At 25.5% G+C, this 27,421-nt stretch overlaps 1 protein-coding gene and 1 long non-coding RNA gene across 3 annotated transcripts in view; one reads left to right on the top strand and one right to left on the bottom strand.

Annotated features, from left to right (window-relative positions):
• Positions 1–27,421, bottom strand: part of LOC126550800 (tubulin-specific chaperone cofactor E-like protein) — a 36,656-nt gene that overhangs the window by 3,439 nt on the left and 5,796 nt on the right. The window contains exons 1-2 of one of the 2 annotated variants that reach the window (XM_050202995.1): positions 14,009–14,354; positions 1,364–1,642 (exon numbers count right to left, since the gene is read on the bottom strand). In XM_050202995.1, the coding sequence (XP_050058952.1) occupies positions 1,364–1,603 (240 nt within the window). In that variant the 5' untranslated portion in view covers positions 1,604–1,642; positions 14,009–14,354. Of the gene's footprint in view, positions 1–1,363; positions 1,643–14,008; positions 14,355–27,421 lie in introns of those variants that run through there. The other variant, XM_050202996.1, reaches the window with a different exon arrangement.
• On the top strand, positions 3,464–27,182 carry LOC126550801 (uncharacterized). Its single transcript, XR_007604819.1, has 5 exons — positions 3,464–3,572; positions 3,899–4,130; positions 20,950–21,134; positions 26,265–26,355; positions 26,958–27,182. It is a non-coding gene; the product is annotated as an uncharacterized LOC126550801 (long non-coding RNA).

The following is a 27,421-nucleotide window of genomic DNA, read 5'->3' on the forward strand; positions in this document are numbered from 1 at the left end:
CATCCCAACATTTTCATATTCACCCATGTTTTAAATAAAAAAATACAAACTGACACTTACATACATATAAACGGAATAAACATCCAAAAAAATAGCAAGAATAGTGCTTTTAAAAAAAAACAACAAAGTATTAAAAATTTATCAAATGATTTGAACGATAATAAAATTTCTAGGTTCACTTATTTAAAACGTGTGTCCGAATATTATCAAAAGTAGTTTGATTTATACCTATATTTTTATTTCATACTTATATACTATTATTATCATTTTATTCAATTTAGACATGTGACCAAATATTATCAAAAGTATTTACATTTATACATTTTTATTTTATACCTACATAGAATCTTTTATATAATTTTATACAATTTAGATTATACATTTTACAATATCATATATAATATTAATTTGAAAAAAATGATTTACATTTATACATTTTTATTTTATTTTTTTATTAAATATACTAATATTTTAATTTATAGTTGTATAATATATTGTCTAAATTATACCAAATAGACTTTAAATTTTAAAATACTTATACAAAGGGGGGGGGGATGAACAGTGTCCGGCGGAATCGATTTGTAAATATTGTAAACGGTAGCCGGCGGAATCGATATGTAGATTTTATAATCAGTAGCCGGCGGAATTTATAGTCGGCGGAATCAATATAAACCTTTTTCCTAAGCAGGTAGTTTCGGCGGAATCAATAATTCCCCAATGTTTCTTTAGACCAATAATAATAATAGGGACAATTTTTTTACTTAATCTATTTATTTTTTATTCAAAGGTTAAAATTAACATTCAAATGTAAATTGTTTTTTAAATTATAATTTTTTGATTGAAACGCTTCGCTATTTTGAAATATTTTTAGTTAGTAGGTGGGTACCTATTTTAATTCTTAATAAATATGAATGTTTATATCAAGAGATATTATCGCATTTTTATTCCGTAATTTTTTATTAGACATCGTATATGTATAATGTATATACATCACGTTTTACCACTAAGGCACTACACAATATGCACATCATCATCTTTGGATAACAAGTATAAGTATTAAGTAATATTTATTTATTAAAAAGTACTCGTATATTATAATATTGAATTAAAAATTAAAATTACATAATAGTCAAAATTATGTACAAATATTAGACTTGAATTAGTATTAGGCTAGTATTTATGTCTGTGTAGTGATGTACAATCCAATTGAAAATAATAAAATAATGAGTTCTCTAATATAATATAATATATGGTAGTTGTGTGTACTGTACATATTAAATACCTTCCTATATAACTACATTGGAAACGAAAAGGTAACTTTACTATTAATTTATTAATTATTTTATTGGTAAGCAGGGCTTACTTCACTCCATCTAGACAAACAGTTCTGAGCTAAATCCAGTTCTTCTACACCATGACATTTATCTCTTAAGTCAGATTCTTGTCCAGCCGAATCAATGTCACAGTCATTCAACACCAGTAAATTAGGTATCATATTCCTGGGATTTTTACGTGGCACATATATTGCAATAGGCATCTCATCGAATGTATCATCATCAAAACATTCATACTTCTCTACGATCGCTTCTAAAAGCGACGGCATGGCAGCTTCTATTCTTTAATCCTGTTTTGCTTAAATATCCTGCAATCAAAATAATATCTACGTATTAATAAAAGACAAGGATATGAGAATTAAAGTTAGTAACTGCAGTTGTAAATGACATGTCATTTATTATAATTATTTTTAAAATAGTTCAATAAGAATGTATTAAGATGTTATTGAAGAGTAAGATATTATACGCATTGGTAGAGTAACCTGGGGTATAATGGCGCATGGGGCAAAATGAACTATTGTGTTTAAGTAATTTAATAATTGCTATCTGGTCACACTTTTTTGTTATTATGATTATGTTATCATAGTCAAACGTGATAAAACATTTTTTTGACAGTTGATGAAGTTTTGGCGTCAATATGAGATAAAGTATTAATTGTATTCGTCTGATGTAATATCTTAGTAGTATAGTAGTAGTAATATGTACTATATAACGACACGTTAGGTGTGCTTTTATATATATTAGTTTAGTACAAGTAGGTGACTTAACGTTAATACTAGTAAAATATTAATATGATAACAAATAAATATACTACAATACTGTTTATGCAGAAAATCATATTGGGGTAAAATGACTTATTGGGTTTTGGGGTAAAAGTGCGCAGTATTTCTTACATGATTATTGATTACCTACTTTTATTAGAGTAACCTGGGGTATAATGGCGCAACTCACATTTAACAGCTGTTATGTGGTAGCATACACGTCTTAGAAATATTGTTATATTGTTTTCTTATCATAAATATTACGTAGATTTCAATTTTCCAGTCGTTTATTTATATATTAAACCTAGTAAGAATTAATTTAGCATGCGGCGTTTTACCCCATTAGGTGCGCACTTTTACCCCAATACTGGGGTAAAAAGACGCATTTGGTATAATTTCTAATTATTTAGAATTTTTGGTGTTTGCTTTGATAAAATCAACTTTTGACTGGAAAATTGAAATCTACGTAATATTTATGATAAGAAAACAATATAACAATATTTCTAAGACGTGTATGCTACCACATAACAGCTGTTAAATGTGAATTGCGCCATTATACCCCAGGTTACTCTAATATATGGTGGTGACACGTCAAAATATACCGGTGGTAAAAATATCCTCGTAAAAATATTTCATGACAAAATATCGCGCGTAAGTAATAATTCAAAATTTAAACCTTTTTATAAAAGTTACATAGATAATATTATACTAATATAATACAATTATTATTGGCATTTATAGAATGCAAAAAAAATAATTAAAAAATGTTAAAAAAATTAGGTATATGTTTTTCGTTAAAAATTGTTATACCTACTTATTATATCACTAAGTTATGTGGTATTGATTTAAAATATTTATTGTTATTAGTTTCATCATATTATCCTCTTACAACAGTATTATTTAATCACTGACCCAATTGTTTATATTTCGCCTATTTTTATTTTTGAGGTACACCAGCTTTGAATGAATTTTAGCATTTTTATTTTAAAATAATAAAAAGTGTTAATTAAATAATTTAATTTAAGACTATTAGCTCACGAAATGCGTTGTAGCCTTGTAGGTAATGATATAAGATGACACACTACACCATTATCAAAATAACGAATAACACACATTCACTTTAGTTAAAGTGCGATTATTACTTCTAATTTCAACAGTTATAAATTATAATAAAGGTAAACATTTAAAGTTATTGCTTATTATTTACTCGGGATATTTTATCATGGAATATTTTCGCGGGAAAATTTTGGTTTAGGGATATTTTTTCATGGAACCGGTAATATTTCTAATGTATTACATTGTTCCATGACTTGCAAAATAACCATTATTTTTTATACTGTTTTAACTGTTTTAAGCATCGACCAAATACTGAAATAAACCTAGATTTAGCAAAAACGTAAAATGAAATAAGTATTTTAGTTCGACTCAGTCGGTTGTGAATGATTATGGTTTGTGTCAAAACCTTGAAACTATACAGGTAAATATCGTGAATTCGTGATGTATAAAGTATTATAATATTATATTGATGTAAACTTTCACTTAGGAGCACACATTGGAGTAAATAAATTTTGTTTTTTTACAATTAGTTTGGTAAGACCATCGATTAATGGTAAAATGATACTATAAATACATTATAAATTAATGTCTCAACGACCAGTGGTTCATATATTACAATAAAACATAATATATTATTAAAATCGCTTGTAGATGTAATCTGATGTATAAATTTCATCATATTTTGTAATATGTAATACATGATCTTTATATTGACTATTTTTTAAGTACTATGACCGTATTTTACAGGTTGAAACTTCAAACTTGAATGGTTATATTATCACGTTCAATAGAAAATTGCAAATGCTATTCAAAATTTCAAACTCGAGACTTACAGAGTGCTCTCTAAGAACTATGGTGGATCTCTTTAGAATCGTAATAGTGGATCACTATTAGCGGTTGTAAATCAGAACCGGTTGCACGAGACCGTTGAATTCACATCTGTAGTGCACATATGGAATACACCAATAACAATAGATATGTAAGTACTATCATTGATTATCAATATTATTATTTGTAAGTTATAATCAACACTATAATAGATATACGTATAATGTACAGTTATTTCTATTTTTACTTCACTCGTCGAAACAAGTAAATATAAGGGACTTGAAAAATAATGACTGTCTATTTTATGGTGTGTATTAGTTATATAAATTGCGGGGCTACCACAGGATTTTATTCACGATGATCGATTTTTATTGCATAATAATAATGTTTAAAGTTGACCAAGTGCATAGCACATAATTATTTATATTTAATTTACTCATGCATGTTTAATAATTTGTAAAAATATTTACATAGTGTTACATAGTATCACTTAACACATAAACTATACCTAAATTATATATCATAACATATTTCTACCTATTAATTATAATATCATTATACCTGTAAGGTATGTAATAAAAGTTGTATATTTTCTAATAATGTTTTATTTACCGAAGCGCCGTTGCTGAATGGTCTCTTCGCTTATAACCGTACGCTTATAAAATCAAATAGATACCTACCTATATTTTCGGTTTATTGTACAAAGAGTGTAGGTACAGATTGTTTAATTACTCTGGTAAAAATAAAAAATAAAAAAAAAAACGGTTTTATTTGAAAATAATATTTTTCAAACATTATTATTTTCTCATATAAAATAAAAAATATAAAAAAATAAAAAATAATAAATTAAATTAATATAAACTCGCATATGAAAACCTAGGTACCTATTAAATCTTTGATTGAGTTAATATATTTAATCAAAGTTCAAAAATTAAAAGTATAGTGTGAAGTCGTTATGATATTACTATAACTTTTTTTTTTATTGGCCTTGAAAATTAAATTGAGACACATCCATAATAGTGATCTATTAAATGATGAGGTATTTTTGTATCTACGCTATACCTACAGAATAGTGAGTTCCTCGATTTTTAAAAATTTACTTAACATAGTTACATTCAAATAACATACAATATAGATTTGTCTTAAACTATAATACGAAAATTAGCTTATTTACAATATTTTAAAATAAATGATACAAATTTATTTTTAAAATAAAATATAATTTTCAAGTACCTAATACAAATTTAAATTTACGCGGAAAAAAACTTTACCCATAAAACATAAAATCCCGCAGCCTTAGCCCAATGTCAATAACTTGTTTTATACAAAATTAAGTTGTATTATAATTTAAGACCTCAGTAATAATAATTTGTATAATTACCCATTAGTATGTTTTGTAATACGTATACAAATAAAATAAATAATTAATGCCTTATATAAGAATGATATATTCAAATAACATGTATATTGTATATATTATGTTACATATTATTCATTGGCTATATTATAATCCAATATATGACTTTTACAGCCTATATAGATTTATTAAAAATCGTATACTTTGTAGTACCTACGCGTATAATATAAACAAAATCATGATCTCAAAAAACTCAATCTTTTTATGCTACTCTTAAACCCGGAAAGGTACACGACCTGTGATCGGGTCAGGAACCTGTGTTGTCATTGTGTAAGTCAAAGCCATCTGGCATCGTTTATGTGTGCCTAAACGATTGTTTATAATGTATATAGATATATTGTATATCAAGTATAAACACTATAACCTATACAATTTCGTATATTAATTGGTCGACGTCTGTCCTCCTCTGCACTTTTCATTGTCACTAGAATATATACAAACCAAAATTTGTTTCATTTATCTTAATAATATATATATATATATAATTCACTATTCAATAGTTGTACTCCACTAAAATTTGATTTATTTAAAATGACAGGTTTCTTAGTAGGTATAACTATAGTTTAATATATATGAAAAGAACGGTAAACATGCAAACGTTATTTTATAGAAATTCTGAGTCGAATATCTACAACCTATTCTTTATTCATATCTAATCATGTAATTCATACAGTTCAATGGTTGACAGCAATTTTTGATTCTTATGTCACATTCAATAACTTAAAAGGCTTAGTGGAATGGTTAAAAATTAAAATTTGTAACAATATTTAAAAAAAAATAAAACGGTTGTTAATATAGGTATATTTTAAGAATACAGTTTATTATAAATAAAATAAAATTATGTTACATGAAAGTGTGAAAATTATAACTTTTTAGAATAATCTTTAGTGTGATTTTTGATGTTAAATACTGTTCACATTTTTTCTTTTAATTTCTACATCAAAATTACTTGTGTCCGATACTTATGCTCTAATAGTATTCAAGATGGATAATGATGATGATTATCTATTAAGCGTGATCGATGTACATTTTTAATATTTTTCATATGAAAAATGTACTGATAACATGTTTACATGTACTAATGTAGATCTATTAGATTCAAACATATCTTGACTAGGTATCAATTATTTTCATTTGAAACTCGTAAAAGTCAATATAAAACTAAATGGTGAGTAATTAAAAAAATTGTGAACATCAAGTTACAAGTTTACAATATGATTAATTATTTAATAAATTTAAGTTTAAAAGAACAATAAAATATTGATAATTAAAGAAAAATATCGACAAAATATGTTGTATTAATTTACAGTTTATATATTATATTTTATGGACTGTTACCGAATAAATGGATTCTTATCATTCAATGACTGACTATCATCGTCCATCGATGACTTATTTTAGATTTCTTTATTCGTTTTATTGTGACTATAATATTAATTAAAATATAAGATTCGTTGAAAGTGGAAATGTGACTACTAGTCTAGTCAGTCTAAGTAAAATTTTGATAATGTTTTCTTTTTTATAAAAGTAAAGTAATTAGTTTTTTTTTAATAGGTACACAAGTATTACTTATCTCAGTAGTTCCCAAATTTTTTTAGTTTACGCTACCCTAAAAATAAAAAAAAATAATTGCACCTCCCATGAATAAATAAATAACAAATTTATAGTATTTAAATATAAAAATATTTTTATTGTTATGACAAAATAACACGGCTCGCGCCTCCCCTGTCAAGTGCTCGCGCCTCCTAAGGGAGTCGCTCCTCACAGTTTGGGAACCGCTGACTTATCTCTTTGTTTCACAGAACTGTAATTTGTTGAAATACATTTAAATAGAACTTGGATACAACATACAACTAATGTAATTTTAAACATATATGATACGAAGAACACGTATATAAATTACAAACTATAAGGCATAATTTGTATTTTACACATATTTTATTTAACTAATAAGGTACTGCCTTACACGTATATGAAAATTATAGGTATCAACCCATTTTTTGGTCTGTGTAATAAAAGGTTTCTTTTCTATTTATAAAAATGTAATTACTGGAATTATTTTGGAGTTCTACTAGCAACTCGTTTATTATTTTACCATTACATTATTACATTTTTTTCAATAGAATTATTTTTAAAAATAAATAACGCAACGTAATTTATATGTTAAAATTTTATAAAAAGATAAAACCAGGACATATAGATACCTATATGTCCTAAATAACAATGTTTTGATTTAAACATTGAAACAATTTCATAGTTAGGTATTTGTTGTAATTTTTGTCTGCTAGTTTTAAAAATTGTATTTTAAATTTATATACGTTAAACGTTATAAACGAAAAAAAGAAGATAATAATATTAATAAAATATATCATACATTAATCAACTATCAATACTTAGATACTTTAATTGTAAACTTAAATATATTACCTATACGAATATTATATTATTTTCGGAATATATTAATATTTTTTTTATGATGAAGCACTCGCCATTTGAAATTTAAAAAAAAAAATCACACATTTGGTGAAATTATGGTTTGTACTTTGGGCGTTTCAATTCAATAGTTTACACAGTATCACAAGTCAGATACCTCTACTTATTATATTATTATATGGACAACTATTATTCTTAAAACATTAATTTTCACCGAATCATGTTACATTTTTCGAAAAAAAAAATCAGCATTACATCAGTTTTTCACGCGAATAATACCGATAGGGAAACCGTTGACCAGAACGGTTCCTCATACCGCCGCGTATTGTCCTTGATCTATGTGTATGGATAGGACAAAGGAGGTCTGTCACCCAGCTAGATTCCTCAGCTGGTTAAGAAAAAGAACTCCCGCGCCCGTTACCGTATCTCTACTTTCGTCTTCCACGTGTCCCCTCTATTTCTCTCAGTTTCTGTTTCTCTTTATTTTTGTATTTATAATAATATATATACCTACATACCTATGTATTTATCTTTTCATATGGAATGGAATAAAACTATGTATCATGTATGTACAAAACCAACAGGTGTCTTATGTCTGATACTCTGGTCTTTCGGTACGAAATCATTGTTGTTGGGGGTATGATATTAGGTATCAACTTAAATTACCATTTACAACTAAAACTGATAGTTTCATACTCATACGTAATGAATAAACATTTTCACATTTTTTGTTAACTATAAAGATATTATATGCATTATAAAATGTGGTATGAGTAGTATGTATGTCTCTGGAGGGAGATCATTATAATATAATAAAATACTATACATACATTATTCATTTATTATATATACCTGCGATAGCAATATAATTATAATGATAAGTCTCAAATGATAGCCATTGTAATTTATATTGTATAACCACACTAACATAAAAATACTAAATACATATAACTTTGGGGAATTGTTACTCTAATCAGTAATCACCTTAAGATTATAAAGTCGTATAAACATAATTACCATAATGTTAAAAAAAGAATATATGTAATATGATAAAATCATAATACTTTTTAATTTTACTTATTATGTTACAATAGAGCCTCGCAGGAATAATAATATGTAATGTTTGATAATGTTACTAATATTTCGCAAATAAATAATCATTACAACTATACAATTGAAATTCAATTATTGATTTTAAATACAATTAATTATCATATTTAAATTTAATTCGTGATCATTGTTTATTTCGTTTCTATAAAATAAAGAAACAATAATTAGTTATATAACTTGCATATTTGCTGTATTATATTATGATAATCTTCTTAATCGTGTATTATATACCTACCTATATATTTTTCACTTTACACATTGTCAACACAAAGAAAGCCTACCAGTGTAATCGTGATTGACATTTTGGTTCTATATATTTAAGTATCTATACCGTGCATAATATATTTTAATGCTCGTATGTATTTATAAAGAACTTTTATTCAAATATTTATTTGAAATGAAATTTTGTTTTAAAACATTTACATAAGTAAGAGAATTTAACTAATTTCACAGTATATTAACTACTTAATTTTTTTACGGTATGAATCTTCTGTTTTTTCAATAATTCCAACCATCATATTCATATATATAGGTACACGAGTACGTGACAAATTGTCTGTTTAATATTTAGATATGGTTGTCTCAAAGCGGTTTAATCTTATGATGTCTGATTACTGACAAAGAAAAATAATAATTTTTAATTTTGGTGAGACAGTCTATCTACATTATTAATTGTCTTAAGAATCATAAAAAACTATTTCATTAATATGTGTCACTCGATCCTTGATTTAAACCGTTGTATAACCTGATATGTAATTCCCAAACACTTATTAAGTTATAACAATAATTTGTGATTTGTCATGTTTTATTTGTAACAGGGTTAGGTCTTTAAAATTTAAATACGCGTTTTAGAATATCTTAATATATTTTTCATTGGTTTCTAATTTTTCTAAAATACGACTTCTATTTTTAGATTTAAAAATTATTTCACTAGAACTGTTAATATCTGAGTATAAATATGATAGTTAATATATATATATATATATTCTCTATAAAAGACAAAAATCATATATTAATATTATAATATGTATACCTATTGTATAATCAACATAATCTATTCAAAGCTTTATCTAGATTTTAAACTATATTAATAAATTACATATTTAAATTGTTAAATCGTAAATACTAAATTGACTTTTTATTATGTTTATACTATTATTGTTACACGTGCTACACGAAACAGTGAAAATAATCATTTTAGGATTTTGTATAAAAAACACGTTCAGTCAATGTCGATAGGTTCAAGGTAGTTGTATTTTAATTATAGTAACAAATTCAAACAACAATAGTTGTACATGGGTTAATTGAAAATTTTAAAATTTAAAATTTATTGTTATCAGATGTACCATAGAAGTATATTATACTATATAATCGAATATGATTACCCCAGTGAATTAAACGTATTTTGATGAGAACTTATATTGAATTTAATACTCATTAACCATAGCTAAGAGAAGAAAAAAGATTTTAATACAAATTTAATTTAATTATCTATATTTATTTAATATTTAAATATAATATATTTCTTAAATTACAATGAATGCATATTATAATAGTTCGTGTTATGATTACAATACACAAATTAAAAATGTATCTTCGTTTTTATTTATTAAATATTGCTCTAAAAATTATTAATACGTACTTAGTTACCAACTATATTAAAAAAATAATATAATATTTTCCAATGTATGTACTATAGAATATTATTATATATATTATTTTAGTTAACTTAGTATAAAATCTATAATAGGTATATTTATATAAATATTGCATCGTCTGTTTGAAATAATATTTATCTGTTAAGCAGACTGCAATTATTATATATTGCCTATACATTGTCTTTAATTCTTATAATTTATCTAAATAAAAATAATACTTTTTCATAAGAAGTTTAACTTTATACAATGGTCTATACTCTATGATACATTTTATTGTCATTTTTGTGTAATAATAATTGTATTACACCATGGTAATTTACAAGTGACACTGACATACGTTAGTGTATTTATCGAAGATTTATATATTTTTATTATCCATTATTATGATTTATGTTATCTAAATCGTATACAAATAGAAACTATTGTTTGATTAGAATGTTCACAATATAATACTTAATAACATAATTTTGAGTTTTGACATCCTATTATTTTAATGTTAATAGCTACTAGTAAATGATATTATAGTTTATAGCTCAACAATTATTAAAAAAAAAATATATATATATATATTTATTATTATATTACAACAATATAACTTTGAAATTTATTGTATTTGTATAAAATATTTTAATATTTAAAATGAAATAATAAATTAATGAAAGAGTTGATAACGAAGATAATTATAAGTGTAGAAATATTAAACAACAGACCATGTATGAAAAAAATAAGTGAATTTAGAGGACTTTTTATTGAATTTAAACTTAAAATAAATTGTGATAATATATTAGAGATAGTTTCTGAAGGTAAATTTTGGTTTTTTGTTGATTTTGCATAATACGTTTTTATTCGCACTTTAATACTTATGAGCGCTTTAATAACTCTATTTTCTAAAAATTCTATTTATTTAAATACAATTTTTTTTTTGTGTGTAATTATAACACATTAGTGACTATTCCATTTTTAATTAATTCGTACCATAATAAATTTTTTAAAAATCCGATTAAATGAAAGTTGGTATTGATATGTTTATGTTTTTACATAAAAAATAATAATATGCTACCAAACTACAAGAGAATCATGATAATGTAACATAACATAGTAACATATATTATATCTAGAATATTACCAACGCCGTATAATAATCCTGTTCTTGCGAAATCAACCGAAATTACGTAAATATATAAAAGTGGTTTTTTGCGTTTACTACTGCAGCGTTCTGATTTTTTTTCAAAATTAATTTTTGCATATTAATTATTTTTATATTTTACGAGACAACTAAATCTCAAATATTGTCAACTTACATTATGCATTTTTAGCAGGAATACCTACTAATTAAGTATTGTTTTATTATTTTATAATGTATTTGTGTATTGATTAAACGTGATTCTAAAATCGACATAATAAATAGTATTAACACATATTAACGTATATTCTAATAGTGATTTTCATTATATCCTAACGAATTAATTGCAAAACACGTTAATAGGTAACGTATATAATATTATATATACCTACTATTTTATCCATTAAGTAACGTAAGAGTTACAAAAATCTATTAATATTCACAATGTTTTACTATTTGTTCATCAATTCATCGTAAAACCGTTTCACAACGACTGCCGACCTCTACACACTATTATACATAATAATAATAGTATAAATATTGTTATTACATGTCGTCGCGTAGTTATAATTATCAATTTACGGCGCAAACCACCGTTTTGTGTAGCAAAATCTTGGATCTGATCCATATAGATAGTAGGATGTTATAACCTTATGATCTGATCGGTAATCCCAGAGAAGCATGTAAGTAATCGCGGACACTTTAGTATACGTACTGATAGGGTGGTGGGTACACGAAATTCGAATGACTTGTCCGCGGAAAATCGCTCAAAGTCCCGTCGATAACTCTAGGCTTTTACCCAATATGCGGTATCGCGAGTACTACGCCGACGCGCGACGTAGAGATAATAATTTAATGTACGGTATAATATTTAATGAAAAAACGTTTTCGCTAGCTACTTTAGTTAATTTTATTTTCGCGGGACGGTCGCGCGGTGCTGGACGTTTGCAATGATCAATCGAATATCATCATTCATCGTCAAAGTGATAAATAAATTGCAATAATAATATTTTAATAAAATATGTATATAATTAAAATATGTTATATAATTAATTAATATTATAGTTTTTCAATCTCGTCGACCTCGTAAACCTCGGCGGCGGCGTATTACAGTGATCTACGAGTTGTACACGTAATCGAATTACGACGTAATAACAATATTACTACGCGCTCGCCCCTCCACCTCCTCTCGCAACGCATCACGACCAACCTCACGCACGCACCGGAGCGGGCCGTAGAGTATTATTATTGTTATTGTTCCGTCGTGCCCGTTGTCGTGTTTGTAAATAAAAAACAGCTGAACCGTTTAGGCGGGGAGGCGGTGGCGGTGGTGATGGCCGGCGGGTGACCCAGTGGCGGAGGCGGCGGCGATGGCTCGTCCTCTCCCCCCACGCGCAACCATCTACGACGAATTATATTACAATATACGCGGTAGGCCCATCGCGTTTTCAATTTTCCATTTACACGTCGAGTAAACTGTAAAAGTATTACGTTGATAATATTGAGTTACATCTTATACACAGTAAGTTTACGACCCGTTTGTCGAGTACCTGCCTAATTGATAAAACCAATAAAAGTTACCTTCTATCGTGTAAAAATAATATGTATTAATAGAAACTGGGCTAGTTATCGTCATTAAAATAAAATATGTACGTTTTGAACGTCGCAGTTCAAAATCAACTCATAGTATTATTGCGCAGAATTAATCTACGGTCGATGCGTTCCATTCCGTGTTAAAAATGATTAAATATAGATATTATGATTATTTCCAGTGGCGTGGTAACATAATATTATTATAGTATAAGATTTTATAATACTCTAAACGGGCATTCGATCGACCCTAGTAAAACATTGATGATTGGTGGGATACCAAGATTTTATTTTATGTATTTTAATTTATAGTAGGCTACTGGTTATAAAGTTTTCTTTACATACTTAATACTTAACAGACAAATAGTTAATATAATTAAAAAATAAAACCGTTTTGTCCATAGTAAAGTTTCACTTACCACGCCACTGTCATCTAATCATCCACGCGCATAGTTCAGTAAATGTGTCGAATCTATCAAAATCTCCTGTGTAGTTTGAATAAATTTTATATTAAGCCTAATTAAACCTGTCCCTCAGGGACGCAATACCTGAAGTCTAGTGTTTACGACAACACAGTCAGTCATAAGGGAGTAGTAAAAGTGTGTATGCGTAAAATTACTATTTATTATAATAATATATTATTATTATTTATTTTATTGGGAACCGTTTTTCTATTTAGTTTGAAAACTCGACCTGACCTTGACTTTGTATCCTCAGTCCCCTGCTCGAGTCCTTTGTCCCGGCACTGCGAAAGAATCCTGATCTGGTAAACTTTTGTGCGCCACTGACTGCCGTTGTACATCAAAACGAAATACGTGAACGGAGGGAAAAAACCAAAAAAATTGATAATAGAATATAATAGTGTAACACTACTCCGAAATAATTTTAATATGTTTTGTATACAAAACGATTTCGAAAATTCATAAATTATTTTCGTTCGTATTTTTCTCGTATCTCTGCGACGCTATGTCCACGCGCTGAACAAACGAACTATAGTGCAGCACTAGTGCAGTAAACGACAGCCAGAGGACCGCGATCGGCAGCGTGAAGCACACTCTGTTCTTTTGTTCTTTGCGCGATCCCTACCACAGCGCGATTTTGTTATACCATAATATTATATACATATTATCGACCGCGCGGTCGATCCTGGCCGCTCGCAGCGCCACTGTCGATCGCAACACCTCGTGTCTTTTACGTCCGTCCGTGGATCGTCAACACTCGACAACACAAAAACCTTACCGCTCGGATACGACCATTAATATTATAAACTTGAGGATTCAAAATTAAGAATTAATTATTAAATACGGGTCATATTAAATCATACTTATAAATTATAATTTACATGGGCGGTAACAATGGGGAGTTGGAGAGAAACCTAGAAGTAATGACAAAGTCCCTCAAAACTTGTGTGTCCCCATCACGTTGAATAATTTAGTTTTATTTTTTAGGTACGTTTTTGTACTAAACTATAGAATTAAATGGACGTATTAAATTAATAATTTAAAGTTATTTGTTATAATTATACTTCAAAGAAGTTAAGTACATAAGTATATAGGTAACAAAAACAATATTAACAATAACTAAAATAGATAAACAATATAATGATCATAAACAAGATTAAGGGTATAAGTAAAAATACTATAGGTTGTAAAATGTGAAGTTGAAATAACCCAAGGATTTATAAATTATAATTATTGCAGATCGAAGTATGATTTAGTTTAGTTTTGGACAGATGATGTATTTGAAACAGTGATAAAATACTTTCATAAAAATAAGTCTTTAAAATATATTTTTTTAAATACGTTTCTAAAATTGGGCCACCGACATCTTATCTTTAGACTATTCATTGTTTCGTTATCAGTCTTAGCTCTTAGCTTTTTTATTGTTTCTTCTTTTAATCAAAATTACAAACAAATCAAGATAAAATGACTTCTAAACAAATATTAAACGTATAGAATAAGTAAATACCTACTCGTATTGAATCCGTATGGCTGTATTTTGATATTAGTTACATTACATAATATATAAACTTATGAATAAATCATTATCAGATTCATCTTCTAAATAGCAATCGTTTTTTTTATCATTAGGTATATATATTTTTCTAATTTATGTAATTGTATTTTGACTGTAGAAAATTGTACCTTTTATAAATTAAAATGTAAATTGATTATACACTGTACATAATACAGAGAAATCTAGCATAATAAGCAATACGAATTAATAATTATAATTGAGTAGGTATGTATAGGTACTACACTTATTACGACATTACGACATTCGTATAACACATATTAGAAAACCAACATCATAAATTATAATACATAAATCATAATATTAAAATAGTGTCAAAATAAAAAAATGAATAAAAACTCGATTATCTATATTATTTTTTGTTAGTGTAATAGTGTGTTATTAAATATATAGTCTGATTGTAGGTATAATACTTAGTGTTTATTCATAGAATTTAAAGTGTTTCACAGTGCTAATACGAATTTATAGTCAATCTATTTCTTGAAATCTAATTTTTAGTTGTTACTAATTATTACTGTATACTGTATATTATATATATAGGTGGTGTTACATTAAGTTCATTTTCATTTTATTATTACCCAGTATACTTATTATAAATTATACTACTTTTACTTATAAAACTATTCATGTTCCTTAAAGTAAAATAAACAGGGTATCTAACTCAATCATTCAATTAAAATTTCCAACACGCAATGAGTAAATGTAAATGGTATGCAATATTAATTAAAAAATTGTTGATTTGTATACGTAACTTATAAGAGAAATAACTACACGTAACTAAAAAAAAATAAGTTTCAAAATGATCAATGAATATTTTGGGAGTTTATAATTTAAAGAAATAGTTTTATCCATTATATATAATATTTTACTTCCGGGCAGGTGGCTATAAAAAAACCCCGTGTCCCTTTGACATGAGGCTTGTTTTTTTATATAAAACACACCTATTGAATTATTGGCTATTAAAATATTATAAACACAGGGGAACAGAGAATAACGGAGTGTTCAATAAATATAAACAATTTTCAAAGTTACCATGTTGCGTTTTAGACTTTATGACTTGGTATTAATAATTATTATAAATGTATAAATAACTATCATCGACGTATTTTTTTATCTAAATATTTAATATTATATTTAGATTTCATAACAATGTAAAATTTATTTTAAGAAATAAATTATATTTTAGTTATAAAAAATAATGAGTAATACATATTATCAACATATATATAAAAGATATAATATATTATAGTTATATAATATTATAGTATATTATAGTAATATGTACACAACTATATATATTTCCAATATAAAAATGTACATAGTACACCATTCAAACTTAGAAACAAAAATTTTAAGTATTCAAGTTTATTCATTTTATTCAGTAAGTTACTAAGTTGTATTAATTACCTACTATGTGACAATACGATTATTTTCTTGTTTCTTCGTAACATTATATTATTTTGTTAATTATACTAATTAAATCTGTAAAAGCAGTGAGTACATTGGATTAATTTTTAAAATAATGATGAAAAACTTATAGTAGAATCTGTGAACAATTATTTATTGTTTATAAAATACTAAAATTAATAATATAAGTATGACAATAAAATCATATTCTCTTTTTAAGATTTGCTAGTTTCTGATTTACAATAAAATAAATAATTACAGTATTATAGATGTCTCCACAATGAATAACATAGTTTATAATGTAATATTACATAGTGCTTTATTTTTAATTTTTTGGCTATTTTAAAATTTTTGATCTGTATAAAAAAGTTATGAAGCTATTGGAATGATTATACAATTAGAATTTTTGTTGATAACTCACTGTTATAATATTATTATAAAATGTAACACGAAAACCGAAAGTTTTTGTTCTTAGTATCCTCACTTAGGCATGCGTATTATTCTCTATATATATATTATATATATACACATAGAACTATGAAAAAAGGTTAAGTTATGTTTCAAATGTTTTAATTACAAATAAACTTGAAAATAATGTATTAAAAAATTTAAAATAAGAGTTTACTTATTATCTATGGACTATGCTTCAATGTTTTGTTTTTTTTTGAAGGATTATTGTTTATAATATACAAATAAGTAACTCGGCCATAAATTGATAATATGAAGAAAATCTAAATAATCACACTTTAAAACTTTTCTGAAACAAAATTATATACTAATAAATATTTATTCATGTTATTATATGATTGTAATCTATAGTATAAAACGATTCTCTTTAGGTAGATTAATGTTACTAATAATGTATCCATACATACAATTGTTTTAAGTGTTTTAATTCCTGTAATTTCATAGCCCTGAAATCTGCAAAAACCAATAGACTTAGGTCAATTAATTTTATGATAAAAATATTTAGTTCTTTTAACCAGTACCTTGTGGGTCATTAGTCGCCCGACTATGTGTGCTAAAATAATTGATCTATTACGCTAATAGCCGACTTTCTCCTGGTAAAAAATAATGTTACGATCAACAAGTTGAGACGTAGGATAACCCTTTTGCAATTTTGTAAGCCCACAGTCATCGAATATTGCCCACGCGCCTACTTGTCGAGTATCGTATTTACAACCGGTCGTCAAAACATAATATTATAAAAACGCTTCATATTATATTGAAACTATCTGATTTTTATTACTTATATGTTTTCAATTAAACCACAAAAGTGTTCAATTACTTTTTATTTTAGAAATTAGATTAACAGAATATTCATAAAATGTAAATTGATCCAATGAAACTAATTTATAATGTACATTATATGTATAATTGTTGAGCTCAATAAGTATTTTATAGTTAAACTTTATACTGAGGGTGTAGTTGAACATTTAAACACTTGATAGTCTATTGTTAGTTATAAAATAACCAATAATACCAATACTTAATATCATAGAATATATAGATACATATATTTATAGATATTTAAATGTAATACATTAAGTGAAAATATATTTTTTTTTACTGCGGTCCTTTAGATATAAAATCCTTTGGAAATTTGTAATAATAGTTCTATAGTTAAATCTAAACCACTTATCAATCGTTCTGATTTTATAATCGTGAAACGATTTCAGTGGAAAATATAATATGTAATTATAAGTAAACCTACCAAATAAATAACAATATTAAGTTAATAGGTATTTTACTTGGTGTTGGTATTTAGAATGGTTAAATTAAACAATGTTGTTTTTAAATAAGGTACTTATTTTGTATTAAATAAGTATTATACGAGAACTAAAATTTAAAATTAAATCGATATTATTTAGTTTTAAAAATTTTATTATTACCCATAAATATGAAATAACTATGATTATTTATCATTTCAGTATTATATCACTATAGTCTAAAATGTTTGGAAGTCAAACTATTATCACTGTGAAGTGTGAATAAAATAAATTTATATGTATAGATTAGGTACTGTATTTAAAAAATGATATGATTCATATAATAATGTTTAATCTTTATTTACATTCGATTAATATTAATTATTCTCACTTAACAGTAGAAACTCAAAGGTGAATAAACCTAAAATTGTTGATTCTGTTTAATATAATATGTCTACGTATTCGATTTTTGGACCTCATAAATCATCGCATAATATTTAAACGAGCCTCATATTAAATCAACAATTTTACACAATCATTCCACGAGGCATAGTAATTGGTAGGTATAAGGATAAATTATATTTATTTCTTTTTTGGATTACTGACATTATAAATGGCACTAAGAAGCAAAGGCAAACGAGTCATCTATTTTTATAACAATAAAGTGATCATGTACACTGTACAGTGTTCATGCACTTATAGGCGAAGAGAATACCTATCACATTCTGGAATGCCACCTCCATAACACCATCATCAAATTATAACATTATAAAAAGTGATAATACAACTAATTGAAGTTTTATTACTGTCTCATGTCCTCCAAAAATGTAGGCGTATCTATATAACTTATTATTGCTTAACATTTAAATACTTAAAACTTTTAACAAAACTCAAGTAAATCTAAAGTATAGTTGATTAATTATTACGACGTATTCATGCATTAAATATTAACTATACACTCTCGACTTTCGAATTTAATCTTCATCCTATTCCTATAGTATTCTATAGCTGAATCATTAACATTTCACGACTTTACATACTATACTTCTTATAACTTATTTTAAACAGACTTAAAATTTAATAGTACTATTTTATATTGAAATAAATCTGTATAAACATTGAATTTATATTTCAAGTTTTGTGTGTATTTGTATAGTTTCGGTCAAACATAATGATGTCGATCCATTATTATAGTCTTATTATTTTTGGTGTAGATACATAAAATGTGTAAACTGTAGATAGTAATATAGTATTAAAATACTTTTTTTGTTGGTCTATTTGTTATATATACTCTATAATGTAGTATATATGCCATAAGTTGTGACTCATTAGGTCGATTCGATTTTTATTGTTTTCAACTTTCATTTTTTAGATAGGTAAATATTTTTATTTAAAAATAAAAATATTTATGAAATAAAGTTTAGTAAAAATTTTAATAAAATACTAGTATTTATAATACATGATTTAACAGTTCGTATAAAAAAGATTGATATATACATATATATATATAAATATATTATTTTTAAAATTGAATTATACACACATCACATAACTACAAAATGTAGTTAATGAGTATTTTGAAAATGTTTGTAAAATTATTGCTAATACATTTAGAAATGTATGACTAATATAAAAACATTAATTTTTAAATTATAAAAATGAATGACGTATTAAACTATAGGCCTATCTTTATCTATGATTTCAAAATTTTCGAAAACTTTTAAAAAATAGTTAAAGCTAGATTACCAAATATCCTTATTAAAAGAAAATTATCTTTTATTAAAACCTTAATTTGTCATTATAGATTAATGTATACATTGTAATTTAGTAATACAATAACTGAATAACAATAATTAAAGTAATCAATATGTTACGTATAAGCATTGTTCTGTAATTTAATATAGAATAAAAAGCTTAGTGACATAAAGTCGGTACATATATGATATTAAAGATCATTACATCAAACATATTACATAGTATGTGTATTACACGAATATGTAAGGTTATAAATGTTATAATGATCATGTATAATATATATGTATAGTAAGTTGTATGTATATCTATGTTCTTGATAGTTAAATAAAAATATGCTACACACTAAAATAAATGTTTTAAAGTAATTATTTCATGATAAAACTATTAGCAAAAAAAAACATTCAAATAAAAGTTTTAATTAATGAAGCTTATATCATTATGATCTATTGACTATTTGTTACGCTCGGTTTGTTTAAGTATCGACATAAACCTTAGGGAGTGAAATATCTTATTGCACGTTTTTGCAATTGTATTGTCTTATAATCTCAATAATCTTTTGCATATAAATATATATACTTACCAAAAATGCCCCGGAGCCAACAAGTGAGTGTTTTAGTTAACGGAACTATGAATGACCTCTTGAAAAATAAAATAATAGTAACCTCACACTGTTTATACTGTTTATGATATAACTTGGCCGCACTAACGCGCTAATAAAACGTTTTTACTCGTAGGTGTACTGTACCCGTATGACTCGGAATTTAACGGAAAAAATTTGAATTCTCAGACACGACCTGTGCGACAAAGGATATAGTGATAGTTGGTGCTGACTGTCGAGGGGAAGCAAGTTTCCATATCGGGACGAACGATGAAGTTGCGCCGCAATGACCGCGACCTTCGTAAACAGCGGGCGTGGTGTGTATGTATTTTATATATGATTATTTGTCTGTGTTTTTTGTTATTTTATTTGCCGATGTGGCAGTGAAACGCCAAAATCCGTTTTACAATCTGAAGCGTAAAAGCACCTACATTATTTTACACACTGCAGGTGTGATAAATAGTTTACAATTTTAAATTATAAAATTTTATTATTTACTCTTTATTATGTGTAAAATTGTAAAACGGATACAATAAAAACTGTACACACACCCACTAACGTTACCTATGTTTCAAAATTAATTTTAAATATCCATGGACTGAAACATCTAAAACCAACTATAATATAACGTAATTTTACGGTAGTATTGGTTTTAAAAAATTATATACTATAAATATATATGTCATTATACATTATTTAAAAGAGAAATAACTCGAAGACTTATTAAAATATACAATAAGTATATTAACATTTTTTACTCATGGCTTAGATCTAATAATCAAAATTATTTTTAATTATTATTGAGTTATTTCAAATTGTTGACTTTTGATTTTTTTTTTCAATTACTGTTGATAAATAAAAGTTTTATCAGTAGTTTTTTCAAAAAGCTTGAAAATGTGCCTTATATGAGATTAAAAATAAATTGTTATTACAGTAGTTAAAAATATCGAAATTACACAAAGTAACCATTAGTTTTAGTACCTACGACCTACCTAAGCATTAAGTTCAAATTTTGATGAAATCGGGTAGCTATTTATACAAATAATTGATTTTTCTTTAAATAATTTTAGTTATTTTGTTGTATTTATAAATACATATTGGTTAGAAATAGAAACCAAACCCTTCATACAGACTTTAAGACTTTTAGATTTAGACTTCAAAATATCTACGATCAAAATTAATATAAAACATTTGATATTTTCTCTACTACACTGAAACAAATTTATTAATACTATTATTATGTTTTTGGTGGTTTCTGTTGTAATATAATAGTTTATATAATGGGAAAAATATTTTAATACCTATTTCAAAAAATACGATTTGATTTATTGCATAACGCATAATCGGTTAAAAAAATACTATTTACTTATTAATGTTTAGTTGGAATGTAACTACAAAATGAAATAAGCTATACGCGACATCGTTAAGAGGACGTCGTACCCGAATGACGTGTTGTCTCCGTCTTACACACGTATGACATAGCAAATTTTCGTTCACCAGATTCAAAAGTATGCTGTTAGTTTTGATATTAGAGTGAATTGACCTATTATATAATTTAAAGGTAAAATTATTATCTAGGGCCCCACGAAACCTTTTATTGATATTATTATTTTTAAGTAAGTTATGATTTTTTTGAAACTCTATATTTTAAAATGATCATAACTTACTTAAAAATAATAATATCAATAAAAGGCTTCGTGGGGCCCTAGATAATAATCTTACCTTTAAATTATATAATAGGTCAATTCACTCTTCTATCAAAACTAACAGCATACTTTTGAATCTGGTGAACGAAAATTTGCTATGTCATACGTGTGTAAGACGGAGACAACACATGCGGGTATGACGTCCTCTTAAGAAACTATTTTGATATTATCGAATAACAATTAATCAATATAATTGTAGAATTGTTTTATTTCCATGGTAACTATAATGTCAGATACAATTCAGTCAATAAAAAAAATTGAATTCAGTCCAATATTATTATCTAAACAACAAGCCAACTCTCTGTCGGCTCTTAAATGAGGACACCCACGCGATGTTCATACACAATAATAATAATAATAAAATAAATACATAACCATGTCAAATGACACTTGTATCTAATTTTTATTATTAATACCATTTCTATTACTACTTTTATTTTTATTGTTATTATTATATCAATAAAATTGTAATTAACATCTTCATATCAGTATAATCATAATACTTTTGAGTTCTCCCGAACATAGTAAATTTTTGTAAATAATTATTATAACTTAAATTGTTTAATAATGAACAAATAATTACACTTCAATAATATTATCATAGTTTAGATGTCCATGCCAGTAAAATTTTATTTAAAAAAAGAGATAGTTATTTTGTTGTAATTCAAAAAATATTGATCGTAGAAACTTGAAATATTACACTATTAATTTACTATTAAAGATATTATAAATTTCTCTACACAATAAAATGTATAAAGTATTTAGACTTATTTTAAGCTATTTATATACTTTTATGCATCACAAAATACAGTACGTAAAGCTCCTTATACAGTTGGATATCGTATTTATTGGGTTAAAAATTTAATAATATATATATATTTACTGATTAAATAACTGATCTATAAGCCAATACCCACAGAATAATTTACCTACCTTAGGTGACATATCTATTAATAAAAATACATCTCTCAAACATTTTCTTATTTGAAATAATTTATTTGACTTATCTCAGAACTAATATAAAGGAAATTAGATTAATAATGTTTACTAGTACTGTACTACTGTAATTATTTGATATTAATTTTGGGGTAGATTGTTTGAACTGGTTATGTTATCCATTCATCTATTTACAAATTATAAAATATTACAAATTAATATGGACGATATAATTAATAAACTAGAAGTGAAATTATTTATTATAAATTAACTTATTTAATGAATTTTTCATATTTTAGTATTTTAAGTCTTTACATATTATTTAATTTCTATCCCTTAAGGTTATACGATAAAAATATAAATACAAAATTGGTTAGCCTTAGACCCTATTTATTTTACAGCTGCTATTTTAACGGTTGTATCTATGAAGTATAATGTATAATATATTATGTACTGTATATAATACTTTTATAATATTATATTACATGAACAGTTTTCGGTAATAATGAATATAATATAATAATTTTGTTTAAAAAATAAAATCTAAAAATCTGGCGTCATTATCACGTACTACTATCGATGATACACTTATTAATATATGCATAGTATAACGTATAAAGTCGTGCATGACGTATAAACATATGTTAATTGTCGCTCTCAAAATCATTGTTTGAGATGGCCCTGAACTAAGAGAAGTAAAATAACACAGTCATTATATAATTATTATGGTATAAGCACGGGAATATTATACTCGAAGTAAAAACACTTTAATAGCGATTTTTCTTTTTTTCGTTGTAACGGGTAAAATGTCATCGTAAGGTCAAAGGATATTTTGTTGCGATTAGCACATCAAATTTGATGAATGTATTTTAATTCTTAATCGACACGAAGTCGTGTATATCAAATAAATAACTGACTTATGTGTACTGATTATTATATTAAACTACGGTGTGCCACGAATAACCAATGAAATTAACGTTGAAATTTCGAAAATAGCCGCATGTCATTGTCATTTTTGTTTAAATTTAAGAACTTTTATTTTTGTTTAGGTATTCGTGTAGTAGGTAATCTACACAGTTATCTACAAATTATATATACGTAATAATATAGCATAACTAGTATACGCGTGCAACAAATTATTAATAATATAAGAGCAAAATTGCACTTTATCGACTTTATTACACTATTGCTATAATTGCAGTACTGAGTGCTACAAAATAAATTTTTATAAAGTAAAAGTTATGAAATATCTATAAAATTTGATAGACCACCAAATAAACTTAATAATTACAAGGAATATAACTTTCCATAAAAATGCCATCTACTTATTCTTTCCTTAATGGAATTCACTTAAAAAAAAAAGTTTCTGTTTTTTATAATGTAATATATGGCAATATTGTTTTTATAATGTATAATTCTACAATTAAATCATTAAAATAGTGTGATCTAAGCTCATTAGCTTTATTAGTTTTATTTACATTATATATGATGTATTTTAGTAATACTACTAATTTATAAGTACGAAAAAAATAAAATATTTATTATACAATATTTTTTTATACTCAGTAATTTAATTATTTATAAACCATTTACCATTTTTATTCTTTACAGAAAAATTCTTAAAGTAGGTTATAGTGAATATAGTATTATAGTGTAAAACTCAGGTGGTAGGTACATAAGGATAACTTAATTAATGTTATAATATTATATTCCTATACGGTTATACACAATTATGAAATATTGTAGTGTTTCAGTATAAATTGCATGTTTTTGTGATGATTTCAATGAAATTTGCTTATGAACTAATATAATAAATAAGTATCTTCGAATTATTATTTAATAATTGGATGGCAGTATAAAATCATTACCCACGTAGAAAATATATATTGCATTTGTGCGTTGACCTAGTGTAAAATGATAAATTACCTGTTTTAAGTTAAACAAATTAAATTATTTAACTTATGCATAAGTACAATTAATGTCAGAAAACTTTTAAATTTAGTCAGCAATGACTTAAATTATTAAAAAAAAAATTGAGTACTATACAATCATTTGATAATCGTTGAAATTGAATTTATTTCGAAGCATTGCTAAACAGTTAAAATTATTGTGTACTATATTGGACACACGAAGCGGTTTCCTTTCATTTGTTCATTGTGGTCGTTAAAGTAGGGCAGTTATTAAAATATCAAGTGAGTGCTGTAATATATAATTTCATCTTTTCGGGTACCTTTAATAGATTACAAATTACTTTTATAAGTAATATCTGTTCATCGATATATCTATAGTTTATTGTATATAAGTACATACATCAAGCAAGTTAAAAAGTAAAAACTAATAATATAATTGGTTAATTTAAGTTAATTTGAATTACTCATTCAATATTATTTATGTTTGTTATTTCCTTTTTAAATATAATATATATTATGAATAATAATAAATCAAGCAATTCACTAATTTAATACACTATATTATAGTATACTTAAATTATAGCTTTATGTTTTTTCTAAATATATTGTGATTTTTATTTACATTCTTAAGAACTCGTATTTTATTATAGGTAGTACAATAGTATAAATTATAGTATTATGTATTAAAAAATAAAAAAATATGTATGAATATAAAGTGTGTTTATTCTGTAAAATAATTATTCCCAAAGATTAACTTGTAACTGATTCATCTCTCACATTTATTATTTATGTTTAGACATCTAACTAAATATTATATTTTACAAACACAAGTTGAGAAACTATTTATTCAATAGATTTTAAATTTGTAAATGTTATTAATATTCATATGTTAAATTTAGGGTCATTCAGTATTTAACGGATAGAGTTACCGTTTGTGTGTGACACCGAAAATTTTACCACGACATTATGAACGAAACCGTTGCTTATAAGGTAAGCGTAAGATAAGATACTATATGAGATAAGATAAGATATTATGTGATAGTAGTCACAAGACAGTAGACACATATTTTATGTACCAATGTATCTGTATGCAATGTGAATAGTTAATACTCTTTCTTACACTTTATTTACTTATTTAAATACCAATTTTTTATTATTCTTATTTCGTACTATATAATGAATAACTAATAGGTGTTTAGCTTAGACAATTTAATTTGTATGAAAATAAAAAAATGAAGTATACCTAAACGTCATTATCAGATATTGGGTATATTATTAACTATTTAGGTACTTTATCGAAACATAATTATCAATTAATATTTTATGAAAATTGTTTAAATACTGCTAGTTAAAAATATTATAAGAAGTTTTGGAATATTATTACTGTGACCTACTAGAATAAAGGAATAACTGTAATAGGTGTGATACAATTTATTCTTTGTTCCAACATAATTTTGTAAATTTTGAAAATGTAAAAAAAAATCGATTGTTTTATCAAATCTAGATAAACATAAAATGTATAAATATGAATTTAGATAAATCTAAATAAATAAATAAATAATGGTTGTGTGTTATTTTACATCTTCATTCAGGGTCGTTATAGACACTGCAATCAAAAATACATACACATTAACACATGGTATAGTATGGACGTATAGTATACACATGTTATAGCAGTACACAATGTCACGCACGATTTTCAACGGGTAATGCATGGAATCGTTTTTAGCAATTGCACGTGGAAGTGTTATTAAAACGAAACATGATCGCACAATATTATACTGTGAACTGTGTTTACGTCCTTTACGAAATCAATAAATAAGTGCATAAGTACTATTGTAGGTATATTATTCGCCAACGATTGAATAGAGAACAATGTTTGTTATTGTCGTGTACTGGCCGTGTCATAGGAAAAAGTAAAACCTACAGAAAGTTCGAGGTAGCGTGTAATAAGTATAAAGAGCATGACTAAATATAATACGTGTACCTACCTATAGATTAATAATAATATTTAAATTTTAACAAAAATAAGTTAGAAGTGTTCATGAAATTTCTG

This window comes from Aphis gossypii, chromosome 3 (assembly GCF_020184175.1).
Source record: "Aphis gossypii isolate Hap1 chromosome 3, ASM2018417v2, whole genome shotgun sequence".
Taxonomy (NCBI): domain Eukaryota; kingdom Metazoa; phylum Arthropoda; class Insecta; order Hemiptera; family Aphididae; genus Aphis; species Aphis gossypii.